Below are 15,289 nucleotides of genomic sequence, written 5' to 3'. Positions count from 1 at the left end.
ATCCTGTAATTCATCATAAAAGGTCAATTTAAAAATGAAAGAAATGGGAGAGTACCGGGAAAATCCACGTACACGATCATGTATGTCTACTACAGACTCACATGGCCTGAGATGGAATCAGGGACCCTCTCACCAGAACTGAGCGCCTTACAATTGAGCCACTGTACCCCCAATTTGGGAGTCAATATGTTTACTAACAAGGCTATGCGAATTTTATATATAATCGAAAGTCGCCGATATTAGTGTCGAATCTGTAGTTTTCGGGGTCGCTGAGATGAACAGTGACACTTCCGATGCCATTTAAATCCAAATTCAGCCCACAGTAGTAATATTTGATTTTTATTTATCAATTTCTGGTTTTTCATTATGTTTGTTTTTGTTTCTATCGATTTGAAAGCTCTTCAATAATAGTTAACAGAACACATTACTAATATTTTTCTTATGTTAACCCAGCGAAGCGGATAATTCACATTAGTTTTATTCTAAATGAACGAATTAAGAATCCCACATTTACAACTAAAGATAAAGAGATCTCATATTAGCGGAGTAAATATTAGCATCAAACAGCTTTTTAAAAATCAATAGTAGCCTCTTTTGACTAAAACATTCTAGTCATTCCATTCGGGATTTAACTTTCTCTGTTATACTTGTATTCTGGATTTCTGGATGCTGCTCAAGTTCTCTGTATGAATATCACAATGCATGTGGTATGCAACTCAATTAACCTAGCTGCGGATCCGGTTGCATAACAAACAGGGTGTTATCCTAATGATAGATTTCCATCACTGCAAATTGCTTAGATTTTATTCGTTAGTCGGTTGACTAGAACAGTCTTTTTTTTTTCTAATGCTGTCCTCTGTGACGTCATAGTTCTATTTCCTTATAATTTTAGTAAACCCGACGAGCAGCCGTAAAGAAAACCATATATTGCTTTTGATTTTTAGTATATGTCATATATTTTTAGTAAACCAGATATATAACGTTCAGAAAGGCTTTACAGCAGAAGTGATCAATGTGTGGACCAGCAAATCAAGACATGTAGCCCTCGGCAGGCCCGTATCCAGGGGTGTCAAGGGGGTCGCCCCCTAAAGTTTTACTTACCCCCTAAAATTTTCACGGTAGGCTTGCAAATGAACCATAATATGGTTGAAGTATAATATGGTTGGATCACCCCCCATAACTTCTACCGGGCCCCCTACATTTTTGGGCTGGCTACAGGCCTGGCCTGCGGGGCCTGCATCATACTGTATATATGAGTATTGGTATTATTTAATGTATCCCTTTATAGCAGGCTAGTAAACACCACCACTAATTTCTGAAATGAAAGCCCTGAATGCAGTCGGATTTGATGGCTTCCGTTTTAATGTCATAATCCTATCAGTTTTACCCTAATTATTGTATTGTTACATGTTTTACGCCTCTCTTACGAACATTCGCTGAAACATTCCACACTGTTCGAACTACTCTATGTGGTGTCACAAGTTACGAATTGGCAACACTGCTCTTAGAATGCCTACCTCCTCATGACAAGTTGGGTGAGCAAATTGACTAACGAATCATTGCTGAATAAGCTGGAATCTGGTTCTCTTAACCTAATCAGTGGCATGACAGCCCTTATGGGCCCTGACCCGCTCCAGCGCTATCTGTTAGCGACTGGATAAACTAAGTCCTGCTTAACGACGAACATGTAATCTGCGCTCTGCATCGCTTTGTCTCTAACAATCAGGAACTTTCTAGATCTATTGGTTGTCACATCTTTTATTCACACGGCTCTTCAGTTTCCCTTACGGTTCTGCGTGGACGCCGAGAATCAGGAGCAACGGTCGGGAATCGAACCGGGACTACGCGGACATGAATCCAACGCCCTAACCGCTAGACTACTGTGTTCTTATTAGAGATGTGCAAAACCGGTTTTTATAAAAACCGGAAACCGGTTTCTAAAAACCGAAATCCAGAAACCGACATTTCGGTTTTCTCCAAAACCGGTTTCGCTGAAAACTTTTGGAAAACACAATAAAACTATTTCTGTGGAAACGGAGTCGGTCTCCGGAGAACAACGAAACACTACTCTGGTCAGAAATAGAACAAATTAAAAAAAAAACGAAACTGGTTTTGAAGGAAACCGAAACCGGATCCGGTGAAAAACCGAACCGGTTTTGGAGAAAACCGATAATCAGTTTCGGTAAAAAAAACCGAAACCGGTTTTTGATAAAATTGAAAATTTTTGAAAAACCGGTTTTTGTACCCACCACTAGTTGTTACTGTGTGCTTAATTGCGATTAACATAAAAGTTTAGAGACAGAAATTAAGTACATTCTGCGAAGCTAATGTCAGAAAAATGCTTCTCGCTGTATCTTTCGGCTTTGGCTCTTTTACCTATCGATAGTCAGACGAGCGAACAGGTGATAGGCAAAACCATTTTAAAAGTTACTTCGATGGTATAATTAAAAAGTATACGGTTGACTTGTTAACTTTAAAGAATTTTCAGAACAACAAGAAACAGTAAAGTTTCGCCAAAAATATAGAAACCTGCTCTATCCTTCACAACCCCAATCCGAGAATATGAATAAAAAACATTCTGATATATAAACGTCGCTAATTTCGGAAGAGACCTAATCTTCTGAAACACGACCAAATTTAAGCGAGGAACAAATTCCTTTCAAAAATAGAGTAATATTATGAAAGCATTTTCCCATGTAAGTCTTCCCAGTAAAATTAAATATTTCGTATTCACAATGTTTATTCAGAAACAATATATATACATTGTACAGTATATCATGTTACATTTATATTCTTTCTTCTACAGACGCGATGGAGAATCGAATCGGCTTCCCCGTTCCTCTTCGATTGACAGTGTGGTGGAGGTATCATGGCATGGAGGGGAGACAGCCCCGTCTGCCCCCAGGAGATTACCCTCTCCCATGCTCCACCACAGAAGCAGCGCCTTGGTTTCCCCGTCCGCCACCAGGAGGATTAAAAGCGAAAAAGTCGTCGCTGGTGAGTACAAATATTTTGTTGTCTTACGTAATTTTTTCTGTTATTTGGTCACCTTTTAATATTCTCTTACAAATGAGATTAGAGCTGTTTACATTTTTACGTATTTCATTCATGCAAGAACATTATTTTTATGATATTCACATATTTTTTATAGTAATTAAACTTACCTTTAACCAATAATACCAAATTTATTATCTACGACGATGTTTATTTTTTATTATTATTATTATTATTATTATTATTATTATTATTATTATTATTATTATTATTATTATTATTATTATTATTATTACCTGGAAACTGTTGGAATACACTCGTATAGTTACGTGACAAAAGATGAACGAGTTGTGTTCTGGAGAATTCTATTAATGTGTTTACATATTGATTGAAGATTATTAGTCCCATTAGAAGCAATTAAATTGTGATGTATGTATTCAGTCGTTCTTTCAGAAAAAATGTTCCGGGGGGCACACTTAGTGTTCCGGGGGCACTGCTGATACTATTCTATTTATTAATATATTATAGACGTATTATTTTGGTCTTCTCCGGGGCCCATCCCAGAACTCCGGGGGGGGCAGTGCCCCCAAAAAACATGTCTGGAAGAAACACTATATGTATTTGATTCCATTGAGTACAGCAATATTCAGAAAGTTTGAAGTTGTATGTGGAAAACATGCCTTGGAAGTTCATAAGACCTTGCATTTGATCCGGTGGTTGCCATATTAGGTTTCAAGATTATGCAGCCGCCAATATGGTAATCTCAAAAACTGTTCAGAAAATCTTTGAGTATCACTAAGGGAAAGATATGCCGAAGATGCCTCGCGGATGTCAAAGATACTGTATCTGAAATCACAGAAAGAGTGAGACGAAAAAGCACGCACGTCCAACGAGCGGGGAGGGGAAGTGAAGAATGCAGAGTTTTTGAGGGAGCCTGACGCAAACAAGATTGTGAACTATTGCTCTAATTTACTTCACAACGTTTTAAGAATGTTTTGCAAAGCACTAAAGCTTCTTGGACGGGATAAGGAACAAGATTATCAGGGAAGAGAGAAGAAAGCCTGCGAAAGCGTGTTTGTAGAATGATTTTCTATCAAGATGCATATTATATTTTTAATGCATGACATTAGATTCTACGTTAAATTAATTTTTTTATATATATATATCGACTTGAAATAGTGGAATTTTAGGCGAAAAATATTAAGTACAGAGCATCTTATCCGTTATAGGCGCCCCGCTGGCTCTGCCCTACTTGTGGTCCTGTATATTTCTCCTCAAACAGAACTTACAGCGAGGACACGACCTCCTTGAAATGTGCGCCCTTCACCCATCGCGACGTAGACATCGAGGTAGGACTTAAACCTCGACCGCGAGGCATTTTTGGCATGTCTTTATCCTAATTCACCATCGCGATCGACCTCTTGGTTTCTTTCTATACCTTCTGTAATATTCCTTAAATTCTAAATCATTTTGAATTTTTATTACTAAACGACTTAATCTCTCTTTCTCTTATAGAGTTAATTAATCCTTTTGTTATGCATGGTTTTATTTTGCGATATTTACTACATGCTTTCTTATTTTTATTGTTAATACGTGAATTACTTATACAATTTTTCCTCATTTGGATGAAATTAGAAGTTGCAGTATTAACAGAATTACTCTGTATTACCAGATTCCAGCTACATTTTGTCAGTTCTTCATTTAATAAAGTATAATCTATAATTGCTGTTTCATATGATATTTTTTCCCTCTTTTGCATTTTAATGGGAACATTTATACTAGTGAGAAAGTGGTCAGTTATACTTGTTTGCAACATAGCTAATGTGACATTCAGTGGACTTTGGTACTTTCAAAATATATGATCTATACAAGTCTAACTATATTCTGTAACTCTAGTGTGTTTATTTATGCATGAAACACAACCATGACTTTGTAGTAACTTTAAATACGCATCTATATTTTCACAGTATTTGTCACTTAGTATATCTAGATTGACATCACCTAAAATCAAAGAGCAAGTTGTTGAATTTTTAAGCTCATCATTTAGTGATTGTAGAAATGCTTTATCATCACACCACCACTTGGAGTGCGATATATAGCTATTATATTACAACCTTCTGCATTGTTTAAATGTAAGCACATTCCAGTGGCGTCCGCAGGATTCAGTTCCGTTACCTTGTCAATGTCAATTTGCTCATTTACAAATATCATGACTCCATCTGTACGTGTTAAAGACCTATTTGTATAACAGCGATATCCATTTATGTTAATGTTACAAGTTGCTTCATTTTTCCATGTTTCTGTTAACGCAGGGATGCAAATAAGCAACAAAATTTTACTAGCCTAACAAAAAAGCTCCTAGCCCACATCCCACAATAGAAATCATTTGCTTACCTTCGGTGTGATATTAAATACTCGCCCGCATCGATTATCCACTCGTCCCGCATCGATCATCGATTATTCATCTAATTTTTTCCTAACACTTCTAATATTCAATTGAATAATCGTAATCCCTGTTTTATCACTAAATAATTCATTAAAAGAGTATATCATTACAGATGTTAGTGTCTATATTTTGATACAAGAAAATTTCATTAATTACCTGCTCTATCTTGAGTTAAGTTGACAGTCCTGTTGAACCGCTTAATTTTGCATGTTTTGTAGATCTAGCTTTTTAATATATTTCACTCGGGATGTTTCGTCTTTTCGTAGAAGCACTTTTCCACCACGCACCCAAACAAATCGGAAACCGTTGTTCCTGGCGAATTGTTTTGTTTCGTATAGCACTTTTCGATTGTTTGGTATTAATTGTTCATTAACAAAAACTCGATTGTTCGGGAACTCAGGTTTGACTTCTGACGCTAGTAAACTCTTTTTTTCTCGAAACTTTTGAATCCAGTTGTCCTTAATTGCCTTGGAAGAAAGTTTACCTATAATTATTTTGAGCTTGTCTCATCATAATTATTTGATGTGGGCTAGTGATGTTAACCGCTCGGCTCGGTTCAACTGAGCCATCGGCTCGGTTAGGCTAGGTTCAGGTGAGCCATCGGCTCGGTTTGGCTCGGCTCGGGTGAGCCATCAGCTCGGTTCGGCTTAGCTCAGGTGAGCCAATGGCTCGAACCGGCTAGGTTGGGGTGAGCCATTGGCTCTGCTCGGTTCGGCCCAAATGAGCCGAAGGCTCGAGCCGGCTCGGTTTGGTGAGCTGCTGGCTCGGCTCGGTGGTGACTTAACCGTGAGCCGAGCCGCTCAAGCCATTGACAACACTAATGTGGGCAGTCTGTAGGATTTTTGTATATCTTTATATATATTTTGTATATATTTTTGTTGTAGATAGATAGATAGATAGATAGATAGATAGATAGATAGATAGATATAGATAGATAGATAGATAGATAGATATAGATAGATAGATAGATATAGATACATAGATAGATAGATATAGATAGATAGATAGATAGATAGATAGATAGATAGATAGATATAGATACATAGATAGATAGATAGATAGATAGATAGATAGATAGATAGATAGATAGATATAGATATATAGATATAGATACATAGAGATAGATAGATAGATAGATAGATAGATAGATAGATAGATAGATAGATAGATAGATAGATAGATAGATAGATAGATAGATAGATAGATAGATAGATAGATAAATAGATATTATTTGGATATTTTCATTTAAAATCAAACTTACATATTTCAACTAAAGACGCTACCTTATTTTTTTCTAGTATCACAGACACGATGCCCATCATTTAGCATGTTTGTTGTATTCTTTTAAAGTTACAGTTACAAATTTAATCGTCATTTTTCACAATTTTAGATCATTTTCCCATTTTATATGGGCATTTTATTACTCATATATAATGAACTTCCGCCCCCTAATTATTACTATATAAGGAAATAATTCGGAAAAAATTAAGACTGAACATAAATAGCTTACCACATACTGCACTGACAACTAAATCGAATGCACTTTTCTTTTATTCTGTGTGTGCTTTGTTCCTGAAAAGATTATAAATGACTTCGTTAAGTGTGTTTCCTTTAACTAAGTAACGTTTTCCGACAGAATTGAGTTTCCCTTCCTTGTCTCTTAGAGTTCCGAGGATGACAGGACTTAAAGCTGCAACGGAAATTGGTTTCGACGCCCATTGTCCTCGGTCAATCATTAGGTTGGCTTTTTTTACCCCCAAAAAAAGATTCTAAAGTATTTCACAAAAGAAGAAAATAGTTGTGAAATACAGAATCCGATATACGCTAATGCATAGAGTAGACAGACTCTTAATTCAATTAACTGCAAAGATGTTAATTAGCGAAATCTTAAATGGAAAATATGTCTAAGATAATAACTGGTTAGTACATTGTTTAGCTAGTGGTCTACTTTGCCACGCTTAGTTGCATGCATGGGGAGCATGCCCGCGACCGTTCGGTCTATTTAATGGACGGGTTCCGCCTACAATGCACCCCGCCCGTAGTTGCTCAATATACGCTATATTGCACGTGCACGAAGTGCACCGTCAAGATTTGCCCCCTAACCTTGACACCTTAGTGTGTCACCCCCATTCTCTGAGGGAGTGGGATACGCCCACTGCGCGGCCAGACCGAAGTCCTGAGTGCCTACCAGTAGACCTACTGGTTGAGGCAGACTGCTAGCGAGTCAGTCCTACCATGCTCTGCAGGCATGGCGCCCGAGCGTTATAAGGCAAGCTCACCTCCCGCCCGTGTTCACCGTTACCCAGATTCCTGGGATTGGCTCCCACAAGCTACCGAATCCCACGGTTTGACCACAGCCCGGCAGAGTCCAACCCAATCCGGGGCCCCAGGCAAAATGCCCGAGGGGGCTTGTTCAATCCCGGCCCTGCCTACCTCTATCGTTCAACTGGCAACCGCCTTGTCATGTAGAGGTACCATGCACACGTCGAGATACTCCCGTATCTCATCCCGGACCCAATGGTACGTGTTAAGTCACCATTTGAGTTTGGTGCCGGCCCATGTCCCACGGTGCTTCCCCCCTTTAGCAGGATCAGAACCGTTACCCAGATTCCTGGGATTGGCCCCTCCCCTACTTCCGGTTGGTCCTCCCGCAGGCTGGAATCCGACACTCCCCCCCCGGTAGGGTCGTCCAAACAATACGGGACTTCCTCTAGTTACGGTAGAGGTACACCGTACATTACCAGAGCCAATGACTGATGTAGACCGTTTGCTCAAGGCAGACATTGTCATTTGGGAGCCGTGTCTCCCGAGGGAGCCGTGTCTCCCCTGGTAGGCTCGCCCAAACAATACGGGGCTACCTATCTTTAACGTGTTTAGGTACCACGTACACGTTGTAGCAAGGCTACCTGTCCGAATCCCAATGGTACGTGTAAGCCACCATTAGAAGGGACACCCACACCCTTCCTTCGGTAGGGTCGTCCAAACAATACGGGACTACCTCTTCTTACGAGAGAGGTGAACCGTACATTACCAGACCCAATGGCTGATGTAGACTGTCTACCTTTAAAGACAAAGGCCATTTGGGAGCGGCGGCTCCCCTGGTAGGGTCGTGGCTCCTGCACCCAGCTCACACAACTGGGACGAAGGAGGGACCCACTTCCTCAGCGCTCCTGAGGTACGAGTATGCGTTAGGATACTAAGTATCCCATCCCGGACCCAAGAGAACGCATTACACTCTCTTTGAGGGCAGTACCTACATCATCCTCCCGGTAGGGCGTTGGATCCGCCCACCCAGGGCACACCAACTACCCACTCTTTTTAGCGTGTTGGGGTACCACGCAGCCTTATCTCCCGGACCCAAGGGCACGGCTTAGTTGCCCATTTCGGGGGATACCCAAGGGCTCACCCCCGCCGGTAGGTGCGGCAGCTAGGCTACCTACCCCACTGAGGACGTGATGGGGTCACACGTACTCTCCCAGATCCAATGGCACGAGTTAGTCGCCCATTTCAGAGGATGCCCCCCGAAGGCTCACCTCTGCCGGTAGGTTGTCGACACCACGTGCTAACCCACTACCATGTGGCAGTCAAAGTACCGGTAGATGGGTCCGGGCACAGCTGCCAACCTATCTCCCCCTGAGGGTAACCGAGCCACCACAAGGCATGTGACCCGGCCATACAACAGGGGGTCCCTCCCCCTTTCTCAGCACGGGCTTGGGACCGGCCACGGCGGGGTTAACTGGTTAGTACAGTAATAGGACGAACAAGAAGGTAGCACGGTGGCTCACTAATAGAGCGCTTATCTTTTGTGCGTTGGGCTCCTGGTTCGATTCCCGGCCACTGTATCGTATCCGTGAGTTTTCTCGGGGTTCTCCCGTTTCCTCTTACTTTCCCATTCTACTAACTCTTCCTTCATTGTTCACTTGCTTTAATCATTGTCTCCTTTAGCCTAAAGAGCGTAATCGTGCGACGTTAAACTGAAGGGTTTTAATTATTAAAAAGAAAATATTCTTCCAAAGACGCTCTGTATTGCTACTAGGGATGGGTAAAACCGGTTTTTATAAAAAGATTCTCGATAACTACCTAGGTACAAAAAGTTAATTTTTCAGCTTAACGTCGCATGATTATGCCCCTTTAGGCTAAGGGAGAAAAAGAATGATTAAGGGAAGTGAATGATGACGGAACAATTGGTGGAATGAGAATGTGGGAGGAAACGAGAGTATTCCAAGAAAATCCACGGACACGGTGTTGTCCACCACAAGCTTACTTATCTGTGGATCGTTCCATGGCATAGCCAGAATTCAGACACTTTCCATACCCTAAGACCAACTTTCGTATTCTGATTTGTAAAGGTCAGTTTTTTGGCAGTGGAGCCAGTGCGAGACAGCCGTCTGCTATTGTTCTTCACTCTATCAAAATGCTTATGGAACAGGCATTTCAGCAGATGTAAGAAGGCATGAAAATCCCTCGGAGCGAGATCTGTGCTATACGTCGGGCGACAACCCTATCTTCTGCAGTACTTTCACTGAATATGGTGAAAGGTGGTGTCACGTGTGCTGTATCTGTGACAATTAATGTTTCAAGCTTGCTGTATCTTCTTTCTGTTTACCGCTCTAGGGAAACTTACTTTCCGGACATTCTTTGTATATTTTGGAGACACTTTTATCGATTATGTCTTAACCAACGAAATCGCTCAAATTTAATGGTAATAGAAGAAAGTAATATAGGAAGAAGCGGTCATACATACGTAGGAAAATAAACAATATGTCGAGATATAAGGACTCAGGAAAGAAAGAACATTTCTTTTCGAAAAAAGAATGTTGGTCTTGGATTTTTAAAGGTCGATTTTATTGAAGAAATTTCATAACAACTCATTCCATCTCTCTTTTCATATTGTAACACACACAAAGAAGTTGAATACTCAAAATAAAAGAGAAAAAAATGACAAATTTCAATAACCAAAGAAAATCCGTGATCCGATAGAAAAGAATAAGGAGTAAATATATGAACGCAGTGGGTTCAGCTCTAACGAATCATAGCGATTAGAGTAATATTCCAAGACAAAAATGTTCATCTATAAACATAAGTTCTGTTAGCAATAACCGTATTGAAAATGAAATTATTAGATTTTATATCACCAAATTAGTATTTGCAATTTAACTAAGTTTTGTGAAGTAACACAATATCTATCGATACCAAATTGATAAGATATGAGAAATCTTTTTTGGGGGGGGAACTTACTTTTTAGTATTATAATTTTAAAGTGTACCCGCACCAAACTTGTGGGAAGACATTTGAGTGACATAACAAAATAACGTTATGACAACGTTTTTGTGTTACGTCTATAGAGTATTTGTATTTTACGTGTATAGTAGACACATTTGTATGAGGTGTACTAGAAAAGTAATGAGACTGTTTAGAGCCTGCCATACTAAAAATAATACAAAATTTACCATTTTTCCTTTGCTTGTTTTTCATAAGTGAAAGAAGACAATGAAATACAACTTACCACAATCATAGATAATATTATTCTACAATAGAAAATATAAACCTGAACAATTTTCAGTGTTGCCATCCATAGAAATTACAGTGTTCCCAGAATAACATTTCTCCTCAAATCTTAGTTAAAGCAGAGACTAGAGGAACGAACTCAACTGCATTTGATTACTTATCATGTTGTCTTAGAATCCTGTGAACTAGTTTTTAAATAAGAGTTGTATTTAGTTTCTAATAAACAAATTAGTTTTCATATACTGTTATTAAAATTAAATAATAATGTTATTTAAAAAGTAGTTAGTTCACTGGATACCAAAACAGCATGATACGTAATCAAATGCAGTTGAGTTGATTTTGAGTTTAACGTCCCGTTCAGCAGCGAGGCTACATGAGACGTAGACCTACTGATTAACGGGAAAACGGGACCATATGAGCTTCCGCCGGGAATCGAACCCGGGTCTGTCACGCCAAAGGAGCGTACGCTAAGCACTTAGCCACGAAAGAGCTCTCAAATGCAGTTGAGTTCGTTTCTCTAATCTCTGCTTTAACTTAGATTTTGGCGGAAATATTATTCTGGCAACACTGCGATTTCTATGAATGTCAACGCTGAAAATTCTTCAGATTCATATTTTCTACTGTAAAATAACGTTATCTATTACTGTGGTAAGTTGCATTTCATTATCTCATTTCACTTATGAATAAACAAGCAAAAGAAGAACGATAAATTTTGTGTTATGTTTAGTATGGCAGACTCTTAATGATAAACTCTATTATCTTTACAAATCAACATTGTTCTCTATAAAATAATCCCTTTGGGCAGCTATACAGTGATGGAGGCGTTGTTTCCATTCCTCGTAGTTGTGCTAGGAGGCTTCTGCTTTGGAAAATCTTTAAGCTTGTCGGTTACACACTCCTGGATAACATTCAAAATGGCGCCCTTTCAAATATTTTTGAGCAAGAATAATGAAAAGAAGCCCCACAGAGACAGAACTAGGAACGTGATGCGAGCGTGATTTTGTATCAAAACAAAAACGTGGCTTTAGACGTCTTGTTTCTTTGTTTGGGTTCAAGTTTCTTATCTGCAAAGCAGTTCAAATAATACAAATAACTTTGAAATAAGGCAGTTAGGCAACCAAAACGTAACCAATGATAAGTTGGGTTGCATAACTTTCTTTTGCAGGGGGCAAATGCAATGCAATGTTGAAAATTAATTAACACAACCAGCCGCGAAGACTCACAACCACTGGCGTACGCAAGGTGGAGTTTCGAAGTTTTAACTCCCCTGAGCAAGATATTTTGCAAAAATAAACATTTATTATATTATACTATACAAACACCTGAAATTAAATGAACGTAAGAAGTTGGACCCTTCCCATCCTCCACGAACTTCTGCGTACACCATTCCTCACAACAATAGAAAAAAATATTACTTGTAACAGTAATTTCTTAATGATAGGTCTACTACAGGATTGTATAAGAGGAATACATGAATTAAATTCAATTTTTGAAAAACAGCTTTTTGACGCGGGTTCAACGTCCCAAAAATTTGCTCTATTTCCACCACCTTATCTCTCTCTATTGAAACAGATCTGTCAAGTACGTCTTCGAGATTAGATTCCAATAAATTCCTAATCAACCGTGGTTTTATAGTATCAAACAAATTTAACTTGTATTTGATCGCCGTTTAAATGGTTAATATTAGAAGATTATTACGTCCTTTTAAGGCTTTGGAAACTGTATCCTCAATCATTTCTTTTAAGAGACGGAAACGGAATCCTTAAAAGTTTTCAGGTTGTTAAAACCCAACAGTCGTTATTCATGAAGTATCCATAGATATGTACCGGCAAGAACTGGTTTTAATTTAATATTTTTTTAATAAAAAAATCTCTTTTAATAAAATTATAATTCAAAAACTCTGATGAGTTTGAATTCTCGCAAATTAAACGAGAAGTAGTTGTAATTAATGGGAAATTGCCTGTTGTAATGTGTTGACGAGGTCTGCCATAATCCAACGCAATCTAATGAATATTAACAGACAGCAAATTAAGCCGCTATTAAGCACCCATTCATTCTGTCGGTGTAATTTAGTACGAGACAGGTACGCTTAACAAATCTCAAATTAAAATTAAAACAGAAAACAAAAGACTGGTTTTGTAAACATAAAATTTAAAAGACGGCAAGATAGAAATTAGGATAATTTTAGCAGGATATTTCATTAAAACTTTAATTATTTTAAAGTGGCATACCAGATTGATTGTGTGCAGTCCATCCAAGCAGAAAATAATGCTCAAATATATTATTTTTCTTTCTTACACAGCAAAAAATGAGGTGTTGAAACAACACAAAATGACTACCACTTTAGCGTGTTACTTGTGTGTCAATTCAACACCAAGCAGATCGCCTTCAGAGCATATCAGAAATACCTCAGTACCGGCTGTGAATATTTGCATTGCTTTATATTGTTTGTTATGACCAAAGCTTTGCAAAATATATTTCGCACTTGTGGCAAGTAACTAATAACATTCTATGTTTTCTGTAATCGGTCGCAATAATATTGTTGTAAACTTATGAATCATCTGACAACAGTTACACAGGTAGGAGTCCTTCCATCTATTTTCTTTATGTTATTCTTGTGTCTTAGCACGTATGAACAGAAGATGACAGTACTGTTGTCTATGTAACTGTTGTCAGACGATTCACAGGTTTACAACAATATTATTGTGGTCGATTACAGAAAACATAGAACATTATTCGATACTTCCCATAAGTGCCAAATATATTTCACAAAGCTTTGTTCATATTAAACGATCCATACCAATGCAAATTCTCTCAGGTAATATTGAGTTATTTCTAATATACTCGGAAGGCGATGTGCTTGGCGCTGAACTGGCCACCTGGAATCTCTAACCAGGTAAAAAAATAGGGTATCCGTAGCTGGCGGAGAAAAATAACCAAGTCATTTAGTTTTTCCATCCCAATTTGTTGATTTTATTCGCGATCTTCGTATATACGGTTGGATTACTTACCTCTTTGGGGTTTAGGAAACAACCGTCGAATTGTACTTTCGAACCTCCACGGAGGTTGACACCTTGATTTGATCTTAATTGTTGACAACCTTGCTATTCTCTAGGCTTACGATTTATTTTGATACTCTCCTCTTCGGAGGCAGAGATAACTGAAGGAAGAAAATAGTTGACGACTTTGGCACTTATACCGGCGAACGATTACGTTAGTGCTTCCTCTTTGGAGGAAAAATCACCTTAACAAACTCTAGACTTAGAGCTTTGCTCTAAGTCAAGAATATCCACAGGGACCGTCACTAACCCTTTTGTGGTAAGCTGGCGCCATCTCCTACTTTAAGTATAAAGATGGTCTCTCAGAAGACACCAGTGAAATCTGAGAAAAAGGCCCAATCATCTAAGATTCCTAATACCAGGGGCAAAATAATAAGATCAACATATAAACCAGAAGACTTCCTTGTGCCTTTAGGTAAAAACAAGCAAACGACCGCTCCAGCGAAGTCTCAATTGAAAACTCCTACAGTTAAACAGACAAGTAATTCGCAGCCATCAACGTCGAATAACACAGAAGACATGGATTTCACAGTAGTGGGAACACTTAAGCGGCGTAGGTCTTCCTTGGAAAATCTCAACAACGCTGAAAAACTATTTAATAGCACTCAAGAATATCCACCTCTTCCCACTAGTAATAAGTTCGCTGTTTTATCATCCGAACAAACAGACAATAAGAGTGCCAGTAGCAACACTGCGCCGAATAACAAGCCCTCCAGTTTCAAGCCCCCTCCAATTTTCATATATGGAATTACAAACACCTATACCTTTATCAAGACCTTGTCACGAGCATTGAAGGAGCCCCATCTAGCTCAGCCCAATAAGGAGCGCATTCGTATTCAAGCGAAAAACAAAGATGACTACAATTCTATCAAGGCTTATTGCGAACAAACAAAAACTGAGTATGCTACAGGCGTGGCGAAAAATGAAAGGCCTATTAAGGTAGTTATCCGAAAACTACCTATAGACACCGACATAGACGATCTGAAGGAAGAACTATTGCGTCTCGGTTACAAACCAATAAACGTCCACCAAATGTCTCGTAAAAGCAAGACGGATGACAAGAAAATAATGATGCCACTGTTCTTGGTTGCTTTAGAACGTACTGCAGCAGTCAAAGAAATATACGCTATAAACAACTTGCTTCACTACCGGGTTCAAATTGAACCTTACAAGCCTCCCTCAGTCTTGCAATGTTACAGATGTCAACGGTTGGGGCATTCGCAAGACACCTGCCAAGCCCACCCGAGGTGTCTCAAATGTGGGCAATCACATCTTACACAGT

General features: G+C 39.0%; 1 protein-coding gene across 2 annotated transcripts in view; it reads left to right on the top strand.

Annotated features, from left to right (window-relative positions):
* The window catches only part of wake (ankyrin repeat and fibronectin type III domain containing protein wide awake), an 865,293-nt gene that overhangs the window by 564,719 nt on the left and 285,285 nt on the right, over positions 1–15,289 (top strand). For both annotated transcript variants that reach the window (XM_081732239.1, XM_081732238.1), the window contains one exon: positions 2,807–2,997. In XM_081732239.1, coding sequence (XP_081588365.1) covers positions 2,807–2,997 — 191 coding nt within the window. The remainder of the gene's footprint in view (positions 1–2,806; positions 2,998–15,289) is intronic.

This window comes from Thermobia domestica, chromosome 11 (genome assembly GCF_964235325.1).
Source record: "Thermobia domestica chromosome 11, izTheDome1.hap1.1, whole genome shotgun sequence".
Lineage (NCBI taxonomy): Eukaryota > Metazoa > Arthropoda > Insecta > Zygentoma > Lepismatidae > Thermobia > Thermobia domestica.
This window is presented reverse-complemented; position numbering and strand designations above follow the sequence as displayed.